At 39.5% G+C, this 20,201-nt stretch overlaps 2 protein-coding genes across 6 annotated transcripts; one reads left to right on the forward strand and one right to left on the reverse strand.

Annotated features, from left to right (window-relative positions):
* Positions 1–1,939: 1,939 nt before the first annotated feature.
* Positions 1,940–3,848, forward strand: LOC109003680 (psbP domain-containing protein 7, chloroplastic). Its single transcript, XM_035695480.1, has 3 exons — positions 1,940–2,586; positions 3,056–3,275; positions 3,436–3,848. The coding sequence occupies exons 1-3, from the start codon at positions 2,241–2,243 to the stop codon at positions 3,770–3,772; spliced, it is 903 nt and encodes a 300-aa protein (XP_035551373.1). The 5' UTR covers positions 1,940–2,240; the 3' UTR covers positions 3,773–3,848.
* Positions 3,849–4,002: 154 nt separating this feature from the next.
* On the reverse strand, positions 4,003–20,072 carry LOC109003678 (lysine-specific demethylase JMJ25). Of its 5 annotated transcripts, none has more exons than XM_018981927.2 (14): positions 19,656–20,072; positions 18,362–18,834; positions 11,153–11,295; positions 10,972–11,071; positions 10,194–10,326; positions 10,031–10,082; positions 8,989–9,679; positions 8,490–8,819; positions 7,233–7,655; positions 7,040–7,112; positions 6,248–6,333; positions 4,690–4,836; positions 4,462–4,532; positions 4,003–4,304 (listed from the first exon to the last, which is right to left on the reverse strand). In XM_018981927.2, the coding sequence occupies exons 2-14, from the start codon at positions 18,782–18,784 to the stop codon at positions 4,205–4,207; spliced, it is 2,772 nt and encodes a 923-aa protein (XP_018837472.2). In that variant the 5' UTR covers positions 18,785–18,834; positions 19,656–20,072; the 3' UTR covers positions 4,003–4,204. The 5 variants fall into 5 exon arrangements, with proteins under 5 accessions (XP_018837472.2, XP_018837469.2, XP_018837468.2 ...); XM_018981924.2 differs by having other exon boundaries at positions 18,362–18,955; XM_018981923.2 differs by having other exon boundaries at positions 18,362–18,967.
* Positions 20,073–20,201: the final 129 nt, after the last annotated feature.

A 20,201-nucleotide genomic window follows, 5' to 3' on the forward strand; every position in this document is an offset into this window, starting at 1 on the left:
CTTTCTCTTCCTCCTAAACTTAATACCTTTAGAGCAATTTCAAAGTCCAAAAAGTCGAGCCCCCTTCTAATACTAACCCAGTAGCCTCTACTTGAGTCCTTTATCTCAACTTTTCTCTATTAACTTTTCTCTCCCAACCAAACGAACCTCAGCCAAGACGACACACACAAAAAGAGATATGGAATTTAGAGGGTAGGAGATGATGAAGAAAGTACTTGGATGAAAGATCAACTTATCTCTCATTGTTTGGTGAAAAAGCCAATGTAGAGTTTGACAAAATTAGAGATGCCCTCAGATTCTCTTTTCTCACAATCACCCACGACTATCAAAATTGTTGTCCCTCTCATGGTGGTGGTTTGCAGTGGCTTAAAATTGGAAAGCCTAGTGCTCTGTTTTTTGGTGCAAAAACAGGGGTCTCTTGGATGTCCAATGTTGACCCATACCTCTTACCCCTTCGATTCCTTCCCCCTACCCCTTTTCCCCCCAAAGGAAGTATTGTACGAGAATAAGGAACTTTCCAAGATAGAAAATTGTGTATAGAATTTTTGGACATGCTTGAAGTCCTGTTGGCTGAGAGAAGAGTAGATAAATCGTTGGCAGCCTTGGAGGAAACAGAAAGTATAGCAGAAGAAGCCAAAAAGAGGCAAACATTGAGCCAAACCAATCTGCTATCTCCTGTCCTTTTGAGACTCTTTAGGCCCTGCGTTGAACAGGCATTAAACACCAACTTAAAAGAATTGAATAGAGCAGCTTTGCACTTGCTGCCATAGATGATTGGTCACTTGCGTTTCCAGTTGCTGGTATGCATTTGGGCTCAACTGCATCTCTTGGTAGTACTATGAATGCATCCCAGCCAAAGCTTTCAGTCAGTACTCAGAGATTCAATTTAATGGTCCAAGTGATTGTTCCTTGCAAGAAGAGCCACTTTATACGTTGTTAATCTGGGGGAAATGGAGATTCAGAGAAGGAAAGGTGAGGAAGAAATCGAAGGAAAGAAAAAACCAAAAAGGGAAAGAAGAAATGAAGGGGATTCGGTTTACATCAAGACGACGTCGTTTTCGTTTTGCCACGTGGATGCCGATGCCGCAGCGGGGACGCAACACGGTTGTATATAGACTTTTTGTTTTCAAAATATCATTTGTCTAAAAAATTGAAGCGGATGAAAAAAAAAAAGATTTATTTATTTGTATTATATTCTTAACATTCTTCGGTCCTCACATGTGGCCCAAACTCTCTCTCATTTAGTAGACCCAATATGTGAAATATTTAATTAAATAAAAAAAATATAGAGTCAAAGTTCGAATTTAAGACATCTGCTCTGATACCATGTGAAATCATTACTAATTATTCCAAAAGTTTAAGCTAATGCATGAGAAGAGGTCGACTTATATAATGCGACGAAAATGATCATTTTCTATCAAAATGAGTCTATTATTGGTCAAAATAATCCGTCACAAATTATCATTTTTCTTATAGCTAGCATGCGTGCAACTCAAACTTATATATATCTTTCAGTTTTCAATATAAACCATATGTCAAGATCCTTTGAACCAAATAGCATAATAAGGTACGTTCTGGTCTCCAAACAAGAGAAACAGGTTCGAACCCCTGCCCACCCCTATATAAAAAAAAATGTGATTTGAATTCATTCGATAGTTTAAAATCATGTAGTGTGATAAAAATCCGATTATAGGTTAAGATCGGAAAAATTTTACGACAAAAATAACTAATTTCTTAGGACTAAGAACTTGGTCTAGAAAACACATTTTTGACGTACTTGTAGTGATCAGAGTAAAAACATAAGTTTAAAGAAAATTGGAAAAAAAAAGAATTGGGGGTTTGTTTGAGAGGACACGTACGCTATAGTACTCCTAGCCAGAACTCTGAACCAAAAACAATGACGTCCACCAAAACTAGATAAGCTTTATCTCGGAGTGAAAAAGCAAGGCATTATCTGTATATCTCTAAAAGCATTTTGCACCATCGAAAAAATTCAGCCACTTCACAAATTTATTTTCTTCTGAAATTCTTGGCCTGATTAAACTACTCTCAATTTCCCACAGAATGACTAAATAATTCAAATCGTGCATCATGACACACTGCTCGTAGTACTGGTTTTTGTGATACTCAACCACATAAATCCATTATTTGTGTTTTTACACGACAACGATCGAGGAAAAACACATGCTATGTACATATAATGAGCTATTCCGGTCCCAGCCAAACAAGAAAAGCAAGATATGGCACTGCAAAACTACTACTACCATGCATTCAAAAAGGTGCATTTTCACCGGGTTTTTATGACACACTCCTCCGGTGACCAGAAAGAGAGTGTTCAAGAGGTGACAACCCGGCCGACTGGTGGAAGGTCTCCGGCTGAACAATTTGCACCGCTAGCAACGACGTTTGGTCGGCGGCTGGTAGTCGGCGTTGGGTCAGCCTCCCTAGTGGCTCTTGGTGCAAATTTTGGTGGGGTAACAAGTTTTCTTCTCGGATTATCGCCGGAAACTGGGAGGGATCTGAAGCTAGATGTGGTTTATCCTATCGGAGGGTACAATCGTTACATTCAGACAAATGAAGGATTTGGTTAGTGAATTGTACTCTTACAATTAATGTTGTCAAGATTCTTCTTTTGGGTCTTTCTTTTGTTCCCTTGAAGCCAAAAAAACTTTTCCATAATTTTTCTTAAAAATAAAATAAAATAAAAAGAGGACGAAAAATAGAAAAAGAAAATGGCATTCAGATCATGAATGTCCACTCCCTAAAAAGGGCTTATCAATATGATATTAATATGAGTGGACAATATTCCTGGTCTTTGATCGATCTAAATGGTATTATTAGAGATTCCTTATTATATATGAAAAAAGTGCATGTGTATATGTGCATATATATATATATATATATATATATATATATATATATATACAGAGATTAAAATCTGTCAAAAATATGTTGAACTATACATGCAGCTAATGTGAGTTGTTAAAGTGATCTTATAGATCAAGTACTGATATATGCTTCTCTAATTTCGTATTTGTTGTTGCAAAATAAACAGAATTCCTGTACCCAGCAAAATGGGTTGGGGATCAGACACTGTTATATCGAGCACTGGAGAGATTGGAAAGAGAACTTGACACGCCCACGACCGTCAACACTGCCAAGTCCAATAATCGGCGGCGGAGTGTTAGTGAACCGGTCGTTGCATTTGGTCCGCCTGGTACAACCGGTGAGCTCAATGTTAGTGTCATTGTGTCGCCAGTTCCTCAAGACTTCTCGTGAGTACTTCTATACATGTCTACATATATATGATTATGATTTCCTAGTCCTTTTTAGTACAACTTGCTAGTTAATTAGAACTACATTTTCAAATCAAGCCCCAAGTAAAGGTTCTAAAGTGACCCGACCCCATGATTAATTTGGAACATTTCTTTGTAGAATTGAAGCTTTTGGAGGACCAAAAGAAGTGGGAGAAGCAGTGGTTCGGAGCATTACAGGGTCAGGCAGACGCCCTGACGTTAAAGGGACATTGATAGAATCAACTTTGAGAGAGGATCCTGTAAAGAATGTCAAATACTACGAGCTGGAATTCAGAGTTGAGAGCCCCTCATTTCAGCGGCATAATCTTGCAGTTTGTTGCTCTCGTGGTGGTAGGCTATTCACACTAAACGCTCAGGCACCAGAATCTGCATGGTCAAGGGTGGAATCAGACTTCCACACAATGGCTCATTCATTTAGTATTACTGAAACTGCACCTGTTGCAGAGTTTAATTGACCAAACACTGAGACAAAGTTGCATTGCATTTTTCCTTAACAAGGCTATACTTTTTATACTGTCTTCATTGCCTATACCTTTCCATTCTAGAAAGTGACAGACATCTCAGAATTTCAGATAAAGTTAATCCTATATAAGATTTTAATACTGCATCTAACTAAAATTGGAGAGAATGTCAAAACAAACTTAGAAACAAACAGTTCGGGAATGTGATGCGACTCCTAACACACTGATTTAATACGATAGTTCGCATGCATTTATTAATATATACTGCAATGGTTTTCATTAAAGGAGGCATGCAGCATTGTCTATAATCAAAAAGCACCATTGTAAGCGCGAGTCAAAAATTACATATTAACAACACATGATTTAGAGCTGTGACTCCCTATTATAAAACACTAGAATTCTTATACCTAATTACTGTACAGAAATTCAAGCACAAGTTATCTGTCTTCCCTTAACCATCTTTTCCAAGTTCTCTGAAACCATTGCAGTCAAATTAGGATCTTCAAATCCAAGCTCTGCACCAAGTCTGTCATTGACAGAAAAAAGAATACGCATTTCAGCATTTATAAAAAAGGATGGACGGAAAAGATAGCCAGGTTGGGGGGGTCGGGGTGGGGGTGGGGGTGGAGGAGGAGGGGGTAACTGATCAACAAGATAAGAAAATTAAGATGAGATTTGCTTACTTTGGATCCAGGACCAATTTCTGAACTTCTTTAATGGCTGAACTTGCGGCATAAAGTGATATTTTTCCTACCTGTCTCAGAAGCCAACACAAAATGAGAACGTTTACTAAAAATAAACAGAACAAGAATGGTTCAATAGAAAATGGGAAAAAAACAAAACATATGAACAGTATCAAGGTATAAAACTAAAATATAAAGACTGAGATGAAGAAGGAAGGAACTGAATACTTCTAGGGAAAATTTCCTTTGTCTGACCTCCAACACCTGTAGTTTTGCCTCATGGTCATTTGGAAGACAGCGGATTTCCTCAGCCAACCTCACAGCCTCTCCCAGACTTTCAGGGGATAAGAAATCGAGGCCCAACTGAACAGTGGACTGCAAATTTTAAGAGGGAAGAACGTCAATATAATGTTACAAACAAATCCAATTTCACTGGACATCTGGAGCAGCCTCACTAAAAAATAATCTGGAATAGCTTTTCTAAAACTTACAACATATTTTTTTTTTTTATAAGTAAGAAACTTTATTGAATGAAACTAGATGAAGCCCATGTACACAGGAAGTATACAAAAGAAGCACCTAATTACATTCTAGAAACCTGAAAAGAAAACAAAAACCCATGAGCATTTCCTCCCTTAAGAACAATAGCCGAAAACCACTGCAGCAAAGAAGACAAACAATTTCCAGATATCCTCAACAGTTCGCTCCTTGTCGTTGAAGCACCTCTCATTCCTTTCTAACCATAAACACCACATAATACACAAAGGAATCATCCTCCACGCCGCTGCCAACTGAGAGCTTCTGTGCCGCCTATTCCAACATGCTAGTAGATCCACCACTCTCATTGACATAACCCAACTCAACCCAGATCTACTAAGAACCCCATCCCATAACTCCCTAGCCACCTCACAATGTAGGAGTAAATGATCAATCAATTCACCATTTTTCTTACACATGAAGCACCACTCCATAACAACCTTACCATGTTTCCTCAAATTGTCAAAAAAATTACAACATATAAATTCAGGGAATCTCTTTTCAATTGAACCCATCTAGTGGTTATAGAAGTTCACAAAGGAATAGCGTGTCTGCTGAACTTTTCACCCAGGGACATGTTACAACATAAAGCACCTTGCACAGAATGGCATAACATAATATAAGCATTTGAGGACAGCACTTTCGAGGTCTGAAATAAACTTTGTTTTCCTTTCAATTAGTGGGCAGTCCACACTTTTCAGAAATTCATTTCTCCTGTTAGCAAATACTGATAGGGCCCATTTCTCATTAAATATCTAGGTCAACTACTGAGAAACCGATCAAAAAAATACACATTTGAATTAGTTTGTATTAGTAATGTGTTTTTAAATAAAAACATTGAATATTGAGAGTGGAGTCTTGAAGCACCCAAAGGGACCCCTGGTTTCTTGTTGTAAGTAGTAACCGAGATAAAAAAGCAACCTAACCGCAAGGATTGACACACCCCTCCCCCTTCTCAAAAAAATAAAAAATAAAACTAAAAAACAAAAACAAAAGTGGAACCGTATAAGCTTCTAATAAAACATAATTTCTACATCACTCCAAAAACAAAAACAGCAGTCTAAAGCTCTAATAAAGCATAACTTCTACATTACTCTAGACACATGCTCTAACGTATGAAACATCATAGACCCCCATCTTTCATCAAGAATTCAAAATCAATATTTCAATCGCGAGTCAAGAGATGCAACATCATTTCATTCAAACTCAGTAATTTAACAATAAAACTCAGTAACCATAGAGAACTCACCTGGAGGTTTCTCACTTGGAAGGGGCATCCAGCAGGAACAAATACAGCTTGCCCCAAATGCTGTTCAAAAGACCACGGCTCAACTCCTGAGGAAGAGGAACAAACAGGCATTCAAAAAAATCTAAAAAAATACTTATGATCCAATGTCATCAACACGCACATCACAGGGAATAAGAATTAAAAGAAATTGGTAAGCCAACTTAAAAATAAATCTCCACTAGTGAGTGAATCTGAGCATTGCATGACCTGAGAAAAGTGTCCAAGCGAGAACCAACTAGGTTTTAAATGCCAAAGCAGTGTTCTGCAAATTTTCCATCCACACACCATGTCTTCCAACAGTAATGTTGTTTTGAATAAGTTGAACAAAATTTATTTTAAAATGTTGGCTCCACCATAACTTTGTCCAGGCCATTAATACAGTAAATGGTAGCCTTAAAAAGGGTCATATTAGTACCTCCTCCCAAGCTTGAACAAAGTTAAAAAGGATCATAACTTTGTCCAGGTCGTTAATACTATACATGTCTCAAACATACTGCCTAAGTCAAGGGGTCATTTTTTTTTTTTTTTTTTTATAAGTAATAAACTTTATTGATCGAATGCAACTAGGCAAAGCCCATGTACACAGGTAGTATACAAAAGAGACACCTAATTACACTAGCAAGCTGAAAAGAAAGTAAAAACTCATGAACATTCCCTCCCTTTAATACAATAAAAGAAAACCATTGAACCATATTACAACCTCCTCAAAAGCTTGATTAATAATTAGAAAAATCAATTGCTACTTGTCCTTACCAAATTCTTCCTTCAACTTTCTTTTATGATGCTCATTCAAGAACAATGTTTCATCATAAAGAAGCCTTTTCACCTGAGATTTAAAAAGTTTGATAAGAAACATAAAACAAAACAAGCCAAATACAATCAAATATGCTCATTCAATCCAAATAAAGGAGCAATTTCTTTATGAGATTGTGAGAACAGAACTTACAAAGTCATTTGACACAATATCAGTCTTCCCAAATTCCTTCCAGTGAATTCTCAAATATTCAGTCACCTTTGGAACATCCTGCCGTCGAAACACATCCCAGAGGACTCCAGGATGAGTCTTTTCTGAAACTTCTCCACCATCTATGGTTGATTGCTCACAAACATTATTCTCTTCAATATCATTGGTTTCAACACTTCCATCCACCACTGACTCATTTTCATGGGCATCCAATTTTGTCCCACATGTATTCTGCAGATATTGACCATCAAATGACATATCAGGTGACCTATTGTCCAAACCTACTTGTGGATCCTGCAATGATTCATTAGCCTCAGATGCCTCGGAGGATTTCTGTAATTTTTCTGTCTGTGTCCTCTGCCAACCTTTTAGCTTCACATCACATGTATGCACCAATAGGTATACCTGACCATAGCTCAGAGGATGTCAATAAATTTTGAGAGATCACTTTGTTGGCTACATCAGATGACACAACAGAGGATAAGAATAACATAAATCTCAAGATGTAAGACTCAAGGTACACTTAGGGGTTTCAATCAAAAAGTAGATTAGATATGATGCATTTTTAAAGAATTGAGACCAACTTAATTCAAATCATCACAACAGTCTGTCCTGGTGTTAACCCCTAGGGGTTGGCTCAAGTGGTAAAGGCCTTGGGCTTGAGGGTATGCTCCCCCCAGGTCTAAGGTTCAAATTCCCTTGGGTGCAAACAATCTCTAGGGGCCATCGGACTGGGGGATTTTTCTCTTGAATTACCCAAGGTGTACTTGCGAGAAACTCCTTGCCGAAGGCCTGTGCACCCCTGAGATTAGTCGGGACACTGTTTCTGGACACCCGGTACCAATAAAAAAAAAAAAAAAAAAGTCTGTCCTGGTGTTATTTGGTTATCATTTATAAAATACAAACTATTCAATAATGATTTCATTTCAAATAAAAGAGTTTGATCTCCAAAGAACTTATAAAATATAAATTTAAAATTAATTTATAATAGGGCCATCGTAATTATATATAAAAGTAAACCATCAAACAAGAGATTAGAACTTGAGATGCATGCATGATTAAGAGTTAAGGGAAGAAATATCTTAGCATTTTTCCTCATTTCATATTCTTAATATTTTAACAACACAAGTACAAAAAAAACAGCTATCAAGTGCAGTGGTAGGATACAAAAAAGTAGGCACTAAACAGTCAATATAATAAACTATTGGGCAGTGAGAACAGGGAGAAGTAATAACTTACCATGTCACGCATATTGAAATGGAGATTAGTCACTGAATCACCTCTATCAAGTTCTTCATAAGTGCCATAAGAAATAAAAATTTTAGGTCCCACATCATTCTGCAAGGAGTAATGGGGCAACTTTGCAGCAACATTTAGAAGACCCCACTTGGAGTGAATATACTCAAGCAAGGGAAGTTTACTAATAAATTCAGGTCTCTGGTACAATAAGAACTCTTCAGATGCACTGGGGGAAGGCCAATCCTTCAGCTTCAACATTTCGGGCCAACCATTTTCATGAGTTCGTCCCTCAGAGTAGCCTTTGATAAACTGACCAAGTTCGATGTCAACCTGCCATCATGTCAAACCACGGAAACGAAATATAAGGCAAACTAGTAGATATTATCAGCCAATTACCATTCTATCCAATATAAAGTTCTTTGACTACAATCAACAGAGACATGAGCGAAAACACAAAAGCCTTGAACAGAGAATATAAAGAAAGAGCTGTTAGAGCTACCTCAGACCAGTCTAAGCAATCTGTGGCCTTCACCATTCTGTTCTCATCTTTCATTTTCTCATCTGCTGTCTCCCGTACTCCTCTCCATATAACCACTGGATCCCAGCTTGAGGTGGATGAGCTATCAAACACCTGTTTGACAATGAGAGGTTCACCCCTGGCCCAGTGCTTTCTAAAATTTCCAATCCCCTCAGATTTGATATCTTGAGATGTTGGGCAGTACAGGAAATTATCATCGCTGTCCTCCCTATGAGCATATTGGCAGAGTCTGGGATCATCCAACCCAATGTTTTGTGGGCTTCCAGTATCGTTGATCATGCAGCCACTAACAAGCTCATCCACATTTTTTACCAGTTTTGCAACCCAGTTCATCTTAAAAATGCGGCTTAAATTTAATGACGAATAACCGCAGCCACCATACTCCTTTGAAGGACATGGAATACTGCCATCATTGTTGGCTTGCCAACCCGGAAACTTATCTGGTAAAATTAGTCTTAGTTTGGATACTTTCACTTGTTCTGATCCAGTTACTTTCTCTTGACTTTTCCCACTAATCTTACTATCTACAAATTCACCGTTAACACCAGTTGGAGATGCTTCCCGAAGATCTTGACAGCAACTAAGGCACAGATCATATGAGCACTTTGCACAATGCCGATGATAATCTATTATGGGTATCCTGCAGAAATTGCTGCACGAAGAACATCAGAGTGAACTGCAGTCCTCTAAAACAAGAACTCACCTTTATATAAACAAATCACATAAAGAAATGAAGTAAGGGAATCAGAAATCAAAATGAACTTTTTTTTATAAGTAATAAGAAATTTTTATTGACAAGTAAATAGGCATAGCCCAAGTACACAGGAAGTATACAAGAGATGAACTAAAAATTAAAATCTTTTCCTTTCCTGTTGAAGACAAATAACTAAAATCAGATGCAATAATATCATGTTGAACACTTTCCCATAAATACTTTTTGAGGCTTTGATGTCTTATAAACCAATCAATATTCATGCAAAATTCATAAGTGCTCGTAAGGTACCAGCACATCTGCTCATCTGCATTCAACTTTGTCCTGGCAAGATACGAACTTCCTGAAGACATATATGAACACAAATTTTGTCAAGTAAAATATAAAAGATATATACCCAAATAAAAAATAAAATAAAAACTAAATTTTAATTGGAGCATCATAGGCATCTTACCTTGCAACTTTTTTTCTAGTTCTACTTCAAAGGCCTGCTCATGATGAATTTGCTTAACTACTGGAAGCACCGAAGATAACAGGCAGTGGAGATATTTCAACTTGTCTAGAACACGTATCTCTCGAATCCTTACCTGAAACTCATTCATCAGAGTAATAAGATCATAGAATCATGCCCAACGAAACTAGGTATGCATGTTTTGTGAGATTATTGAAACTTAACATGATATCCCAAATTGTGTGATTGTGCTATGAGAAGGTGATGAATGGGATCCACATTGCTTAATCGAGAAGTTAAAGCCCTTCAATATTATTCTAAGGGCCACATTGCTTGAGATGGAGAAGTTAAAGCCCTTCATTATTATTCTAAGGGATTCCAATAGTAATGTTGACTAATCTTTTGACTTATCAAAAAAAACAATATTGACTAATCTTTTGGTGTATGGCCTAAATGTGGCTTGAGCCTTCCTTGGGTCGTTACCAATGGTATCAGACTCAAACCCAACTTGTGGGACTTGAGTCATGTGAGCTATGAGCCAAACCCAACCTATGGAATGTAAGGGGGGAAGATTGTAATACAAAAATTCTGTGATTATGTATCTGAATGGATTCCACATTCCTTGGGAGGGCAAAGTTGAAGCCCTTTATAATGATTTCATGGGACTCCAATTGTAACCTAGACCAATCCTTATGGAGTATGAGCCTAGGTATGGCTTGCGTCTTCCGAGTCGTTACATTTAATGATGTTAAAAAAAGCTTTCAATCCATATATGAAATACCTTTATTGAATTATCCGAGCGCAAGCACACTTTGCAATTACATGTACCACGACATGCAGGACAACTTCTCTGGATTTCTTCCAATGGGATATCCGAGTACCTGAGATATTGACGCATAAATACCAAGTAGTAAAAGTTGAAACAAGAATATTAACTTGTATCTAAATCATGAAACCCTAACCATGTGGAGATACAGCTGTGGCAATATCCTCTCTTATCACATCTGAGGCACCAAATAACTATGTCCCTATCATTCCTTCGGCACTGGTGGCATGTTTGCCCCCCAGCATTTTCAGAGGAATCCATGCTCCCATCCGAGTATTCCTGAAAAAAGCTTGTAAACCTCAGTGTCAGATTATAAAAACAAAAAAAGGTAAAGCGGTGGTAACTAACTAATAATCAAAGGATTATAATACTGAGTTATGGAAACCCCCAACCAGCACTGGCTCACGTAGCATGGAATCTCCTGGGAAAAATCAGTTATCAGTATTGAATTTTGACCTCATGATTCTTACAGATAGACTCTTGATGACAATAATAAAGGGACATATGATGTATCATGTATCCTTAACATCGTGTGGCTTAAATTGTAACTTTCAGCCTTCAGTCGCTCTATATTAATAAGCTGCAGAGAGATCATAACAACAATAATAATTTCCTCATGATTTTCTCTACTCTAACTTTGAAGCTCACTTGAAAACCAAGGTGTCAAAAGGTTTGAAGAAAGGAAAATCATGAGGCTGTCCTTTCTTTCATGGGATCATCTGGCTTGAAAGACAGTAAAAGAGCTGGAGCCAAGGCTGTTGTTATTTGGACATTTGGACATTAACAGCTGTATTGTCATTATGGAGGAGAATTCATCGAGTTTAAGAGAGTGTAAAAAATGAACACATTAAATAAACAAATATTTTAAAAAGGTCCAAGGATACCACTTGTGCCATTAAAAATATGTTCAATTTTATCCCAGATATCAGCTTCTTTTTCTCATACTTACTTTTTTGATAAGTAATCAAGAAGTTTTATTCATAATAATAGGCAAAGCCCAAGTACACAAGAAGTATACATGAAAAATTCCTATCTATAATGTACAATTGAAAGAAGAAAGTCATGGACATTGAGTCCATTACAAACAACAGCCTCCACCCAAGAAAACAAAGTTTTAAAGAAAAAAACTTTCAGCTCCTCCATTGTTCTCTCTTGGTTTTCAAAGCTTCTATCATTTCGCTCCCGCCAAATACACCAACACATACATATAGGGACCATTTTCCATATTGTTGCAACTTGTGTATTTCCTCGAAGGCCTCTCCAGCATGCTAGAAAGTCCAACAATCTGCCGGGCATAACCCATGATAACCCAAGTCAGTGTAAAAAAATATCCCACAGGGTCCTAGCCACCTCGCAATGTAGAAACAAATGATCAACAGATTCGCCATCTTTCTTACACATATAACACCCGTCTAATACCATTAATCGACGTCTCCTGAGATTATTCGTGGTGAGAATTTTATCCAAAGTTGTTGTCCAAACAAAAAAAGCTGCTTTTGAGGGAGCTTTGGTCTGCCAAATGCTCTTCCATGGGAATAAGAGCCTACCCGGGTTCGATAAAACTCTGTGAAATGATCGGACCGTAAATTTACCTTTTTTGGAAGGGCTCCAAAACATCCTATCCAGCATACCCTTAGTCATACGTACTGAATACAAAGCTGCATAGAAGTCTGAAATAACCTCCATCTCCCAATCTTGGGCTGCCCTAGTGAAGTCCACAGTCCATTGAGGGAAGCCATTAGAAAAAGCCAAAAGGTCCGCTGTCGCTGCCTCCTTTACTCATGCTAACTCAAAAATAGCGGGGAAGGTGTCTTTGAGACAACGTTCACCACACCATTTATCATGCCAAAATCTGACGCGAGAGCCATCGCCCACAACAGTATGTGTCTGTCTCCTAAAAGTCTCCCAACCCTTCCTAATGTTTTTCCACAACCCTACCCCATGTGAACCACATACCTCATTCAAGCACCAACCACCCCATGCTTTCCCAACCTGTGCATCAATGACAGACTTCCACAAAAACCCTCGTTCTTGTTGATACCGCCACAGCCATTTACCCAATAAAGCTTGGTTGAATTTCGTCAAATTATGAATACCCAAACCACTCCCAAAAACTGGAATGCATACCGTGTTCCAATTGACTAGATGGTACTTGAACTCATCCTCCAAACCACTCCACAAGAAATCACATTGTAACTTCTCAATATGGTTGGCAATCTTTGCTGGGAGTGAGAACAGCGACAAAAAATAGGTGGATAGGTTAGAGAGAGTACTTTCAATGTAAGCCTACTGCATTTCGATAAATACAACTTCTTCCAAGATGCCAGCCTACGCTCTACCTTTTCAACCACAGGATTCCAAATCTGCTTTGATTTGAAGGAGGCACTCAATGGTAATCCAAGATACTTAAGAGGTAGAGAAGATACCTTACATCCCAAGAGAGGCTAGAGTTGCCACATCAGGAACATTACCCACTGGCACCATCTCAGACTTTGACATATTAACTTTCAAACTCGAAACGACTTCGAAACAAAAAAGTAGAGTCCTCAAAGATTGGATATGCCCAAGATTTGCTCCACAGAATATAAGAGTGTCATCAGCAAACAGCAAATGAGAAATATTAAGAGAACCATTCCCCACCAGGAAACCGTGGAGAGAGCCGCCTTCCACAAGACCTACCATCATCTTACTAAGGGCTTCCATGACATATAGGAAGAGTAATGGAGATAGCGAATCTCCCTATCTCAACCCATGAGAGGAGTTAAAGAAGCCCACTGGAGAACTGTTCACCAATATAGAGAATCGAGCTGTTGAGATACAAAACTTTATCCATTTTATCCATCTCTCTCCAAAACTACATTTTTCAAGTAAATAGAGCAGAAATTTCCAGTTGACATGATCATAGGCTTTTTCCATGTCTAATTTGCAGATTAACCCAGGTTCTTGAGATTTGAGACGTCCATCCAACACCTCATTTGCAATTAGAACCGAGTCTAGGATTTGTCTACCTTTAACAAATGTGTTTTGTGGCTTCGAGATTAACTTCTCCATCACCGTGCTCAATCGGTTTGCTAGCACTTTGAAGAGAATCTTATAGATCCCAGTCACAAGGCTAATAGGACGATAATCACGAACCCCACCTTTTTTGGTATGAGTGCTAAGAGGTGGCATTGAGGCTTCTTTCAAAACTAGCATAATAATGGAACTCTTGAAAAACTAGCATAAGATCACCCTTGATCACTTCCCAACAAGTTTGGAAAAAACCCATGGTAAAAGCATCAGGGCCAAGGGCCTTATCACTAGCCATGCCACGAACAACTTTGCATACTTCTTCATCAGGGCCTCTCCAACCACCCTGCACCCTGTTGATCTAAAGCTAAGAACGTCAACCCATCTGCTAACGGTCTCCAAGATTGTTGTTCAGTTCAGAGATGTTCATAATATTGTCCCATGTGCTCCTCAATACTTGGCTGATCCGAAAAAACTACACCATCAACCATTAAAGTATCTATAGCATTGATCCTTTGACGCGAATTGGCCACCCTGTGAAAGAATTTTGTGCATCTTAAGCCATAAAGCCCTAAATTTCTGTCTCTAAGAGGTCTCTTCCATTAGTAATACTCATTCAAGATCTGTAACTAACTGTCTCTTGCGAACTTTTTCAGCTTCGTTCAGAATTCTTGCCTCCTCCCCCTACAGGCCCTGTAACTCCTCCATAAGGGAACGTTGCTGTAATATAATATTGACAAACACTTGTTCATTCCATAACTTCAAGTCATATTTCAGCGCTTTTAGTTTCCTTGCCAGAATGTAGCTTGGAGATCCTTGGAATTCATATGAAGACTACCATTGCCTGACCCAGTCTACAAAACCGTCAGATTTAAGCCACATATTTTCAAATTTGAAATACCTTCTGCCTCCTTGGATGCCTCCACAATCCAAAAGGATAGGGAAGTGGTCGGAACAATCTCTAGGTAATCGTCTTTGAATAACTTCAGGAAAGTGTGATTCTCATTCTGAAATTAACAAAAATCTATCGATTCTCGACCAAGAAGGGATATCTCGAGTGTTGGACCAAGTATATAAGCCTCTCGTAAGTGGAATATCTATGAGCTCCTGTTCTGAAATGAAACCAGAGAATTCCCTCATAGCGGGAGTGATGTGGGATGTACCTGACCGTTCACTCGGGAAGCGAGATACATTGAAGTCTCCCCCTATACAACTTGGTAATTCCCACCAACTAAGGATTCCAGCCAATTCTTCCCACAATAAGCTTCTTTCTGAGTCAATATTCGGACCGTATACACCCTGCAAATGCCCAACGGAACCCATCTTCTACATTTACAAAAGAGCACGCCACAGTGAATTCACCCACACATTCCTCTACTCTTTCCACCACTCTTTTATCGAACATGATAAGAACACCACCCGATGCACCTTTGGAAGGTAGATACGACCATCCAACATGATGCCCTCTCCACAAACTACAAATTATTTGCCTCGTAATTAGTTCAAGTTTGGTCTCTTGCAAGCAAATGAAATCACCCTGCCTTTGTCGAAGTAAGTTTCTGACTTGGAGTTGTTTGGCCTGCTCGTTCAGCCCCCTTACGTTCCAAGATATAATTTTTGGTTACATAACAAAACCATCGTTGCCCTTCCCTTCCCAAGCCCCCGAGAAGAACTACGCTCCCCTCCATCATCGTTCATATCCCACATAAGCCTCTTGAGTTCTCTCTCTCTCTCTCTTTTTGTCCAAAGCCTACAAGGGACCAGCATTAGTTTGTGTATTTGCAGCTTCAACAGCTGTGACTAATGTCAAAAATTCATCTTCAAAACCCACACATGTAATCCCAACAAGATGTTTGATCTCCATAGCTGTTTGGATTACACAATCTGAGACCCTAGGATGAAACGATTTCAATGGAATGGGTTCTATCCCCTCAACAAGGCATCTACCCCTCACTGCATTCACCCTTCCTTCGATCATCATCTCCCCTCTATTTGAAGAGTCACAAACTACCAAAATACCTTCCATTGCACTGTCCTCTGAATTACCCAGCCTTCCCACACTATGATGGTCCTCCAAACTGAGTTTCACGGCAGCTGAAGAAAGTTTTGGCGCCAAACTCACTATTTGGGCAGTTGAGGACACCAGGGGTCCGCCGGCGAGTTCTATGACTTTTCACAGGGTTTCGACCCACCCAACAGCTCCCCCATCCTCTCCTCTATAGCCTCGTGCGGGATAGTATTTTCCATAGATGCCGACAACGACATTATCGCCATCATGATGACAGGAGGCAGTCCAAAGGGTTCTGTCGCACCCTTCTGTGCCACCCCATGAGTCAGTGATCCTCCCGATGACATACCAGTTCACTCCTCTGTAGCTTCTTGCGGGAAAGTCATTTCCACAGACGCCGGCGACATCGTTACTACCGTCGTGATGGGTGGAGTCAACCCAGAGGGGTCCATCACACCCTTCTGTGCCACCCCACAAGTCAACGAACCTTCCGATAACATCCCCATCAGATGCGCACCCTCCTCTATACACAAGTATGCTTCCGGCCCTAGGTTTCCACCGCAAATATCACCGGAAGCAGTCCCTGAGGACAACGGCGCCGAGTCGCCGATGGTTGTCAACTGCAATTTCCATTGTTGGGCCAGAGGCCCATACGGCCCAATGGCTTTCGGGCCCTTCACAGGTGAAGGCCCAACCCTCTTGAGGCGCCACCTCATCTTGGGTTGGGCCTGGCGTGACCGGCCCAGGCCCATCTTGGCTTTCAGCCTTAATCCAGCCCCCTGATGACCCAATCCCACTCCTAGGCCCAAGTCTACATTTCCTACAAGAGCTTCAATAGCCTTCTTCAGATTACTAAGTTCACCCTTCACGCCTTTTAGCTCCAGTTTCAAATCAAAAAGGGTAATTTGTTCCTCCCTTACAACTGCGCAGGGACTCGACAAAACAGCTCCAACTAATTCTAAGGAAGTACTGTCAGGCCGAGAGCACTCCCCTACACCCCCTTTCTCTTTGTCCTTTTCTCCAAATTGAGAAATCATCTTCTGACATGTAATGCCATGCACCACCACCCTACTACCTCCTCTACCACCACCAACAACCTCGACATAGGATCTAGCTTGCCCACCCACCTCTTTCCCCTTCCCTCCATCTTGACTCACTGCCCGACCCTTAGAGGAGCAAGACAGCATAAGCTTCATATCCATGGACATATTTTTCCACCCATGTCCTTCCATTCCTACCGGAAACACCAGCATTCCTCGACATCCATGACCATCATATTCAGTTACTTCTAGGTAAAGCCCAAAAGAATTAACACGCCGATGAGCAACTAATGCCATGGACCCAGCTCGAAAAGTCTTGTAGAACTCCTTTCTTCCCTCTGCAAAATAGCACTCCTCCATCGTATTTGCCAGCCAGCGAGAACAAGAAGTGGTGAAAGACATCACCTTAAAAAACTTCCTACCTCTTTTAATAATACGAAAGCAGTTTCCCTCCTCCAGAGATAAGATGAACATCTTATTTTCTATGAATAAGTGTTTTACAGCACCCATCTTAACTCAAAAACTATAACAACCTCACAGAAAAAATAATGGGAAAATGATTCCAGAGTTACTATAACAACCTCATGTTAGAAAACAGTACGGAGAGAAAACAGTTACCAAGGAAGCTAAGGGCAAGACATACCATTCATCACAGATGGTTCGTATATAGTTTATCTACAATGGTGTTACCCTCGTTTGAACAATGTATCTTAAAGTAAAAAATACTTTCTTGGGCACTCTTCCTACAAGGCATTCACTCTAGGATCCTTCCATGCTTTCCTTTTCTTTTTTCTTTTGTTTTGATAAGTAATAAATTTATTAGAAAAAGAAGAACAACTTAAGTAGACGGGCTACGCGAAAGGTTCTCCTAGAAAGTTACAATCTAAAACACACGGACAAAAAAGAAATTGAGAATATAAAAATGTAAGTTAATTGTTTTTTTTTTATTGGCACCAGGTGTCCAAGAACGCTATCCCAACTAATACCAGGGGTGCATAGGCCCTCAACAAGAAGTTTTCCGCAAGTGCACCTCGGGTAATTCAAGGTGAAGACGCCCCAGTCCGATGGCCCCTAGAGATTGTTTGCATCTAGTGGGATTCGAACCTTGGACCTTGAAGGGAGCATACCACCAAGACCAAGGTCTTTACCACTTGAGCCAACCTTAAGGGTTAATGTAAGTAAATTGTTTCTATATGGATATGAGTTAAGGGTTTCTATTTACTCTAAAAAAATAGAATATATGCTTGTCCTCAAGAGATGAAGCCAAATGTTTTGCAACTCAACTCACCGTTGTAGCATCAAAGCTCCTTTGTGATCTCTGCTTGGATGATTCCATGGCAGAAGCAGGCGGTGTCTTATAAGACCTCCAGTTTTCTTCAAACTGTCCAGCATCTCTTTGTAAATTTTCATTTGCCTTTGAAGGATTACGTCCGGGTAAACTCCTCATAGGTGGTGTATCAGGTGAATAGCGAAACTGATTTTTTGATACCTTCTCAAACAGCTTTTTCCCAGGGACATGAGGATGATCCTCAACTTTTGTGTTCATAGGCGGTTCATCAAAATCATCACTCTTACTCTCCAAGTAAATATCACTCTCGCCTACTGGCTTCCTCTTGGCTTTCTTTAGATTAGCTCTCATTGCAGAATTAGCTGCCCTCTTCTTTGCCTGGATGTAGTGCTTCTCACATACTGTTTTATCAGGCATGGACATTGCAGTGCACCTCCACTGTTTCCCATCCGACCTCTTGCAACGCAAATCATCTGGAATTCCAACATTATCCTCAGCATTCCCAGATGTTGTTCGGGGATTATCCATCAACTCACGCTATGGTAAACTCCAAAAGGTAAACAACATGCAGAGCACTAGACTAACAAGAGCAACCTGCAGATAATCCTTTAACACTTACCACAAATACTAAATTAGTATAAAGCCATCAAACGATGCTGTACATGTGAAAGAAACCAAACACTAGGAACCAGCTGGCAATGACCAACTGCCAAGGAGCAGCCCTATGCAAAGGTGAAGAAAGAAGGCATCCAAAACCAGCCATAAATGGCATGAGATTCAATAAAAGTGCTATATGCTGCAAGATGGTTCAATGAGTAGACTTGAAACTAGAATTAGTGCAAGGAACACATATAACTCTATGAACTCACGCCATGAGGTCTCCTAAGCCAGAATCCCCCATGATCTGGAGGCAGGGGCGATCCCAGGTTAGGACTATATGTTATAGGGTTAATCTCATAAAAAAAACAAAAATATGATACATGCGGGATTGCATACTCTGAACATCAAAACCCTCAAAATATAATGCACGAAACAAATTGATCAAGCAACCCATAAAGCAACGCACATACTTGAAAAAATAATTCAAAAGAATATCACATGGGTTTAGTAGGAAATAAAACAAACAGCATTTGTCTCCAAATAAATTACTATACCCGGAAAAAAAATCAATCTTAAATCTTGAATAGGAAAGAATTTCTCAAAGGCATAGAGTTCAAGAACAGGCATGCACGCGCACACACCTATATATATTAATTAAAAGAAAAGCAATAAAGATAATACGAGAGAGATGTACCTGAAACTAGGGTTTGAAATAGGGTTGAACAATGAGAAAGAAACTCGGCAACATAAATATACGAAACTACCCAGTGGAGCGGAGATACCCACAAGTTATGTCTTAAAAAAAGTGTAATAAGGAAATCTGGGAATTCCAGAACTCCCTCTCACCCAATTTCGCTGTCAGTCCCAACAGTTCAAAACTCCGTTCTTCTTTCGGCTTCTTCTTATGCCCCCTCTTTCACGCTCACGCTTCCTCTGGGCTTCCCAGACAGTGCACTAGGTAGGTATCAGCAAAATTACCAAAACAAATTTTAAAAATTTACCAGCAAACTGTTTATTTTTCGTATCGTGAAAAAATAAAACAAATCAGGAGCGGTAAAAGCCAACTGCTTCGGAATTACGATGGGTTCCATACTTGCATGTCCGCTCCTAACTCTACCGACAATGCGCACGAATGGGGTGTTGTTAACCTGTTTATGTCTCTTTATCTACCGGAAAATATATTATAAAGGGTATTGTTATTATAAAATTTACCTTCTATTATATATTTTGAAGATAAACT

Source organism: Juglans regia, chromosome 11, assembly GCF_001411555.2.
Source record: "Juglans regia cultivar Chandler chromosome 11, Walnut 2.0, whole genome shotgun sequence".
Classification (NCBI taxonomy): Eukaryota; Viridiplantae; Streptophyta; class Magnoliopsida; order Fagales; family Juglandaceae; genus Juglans; species Juglans regia.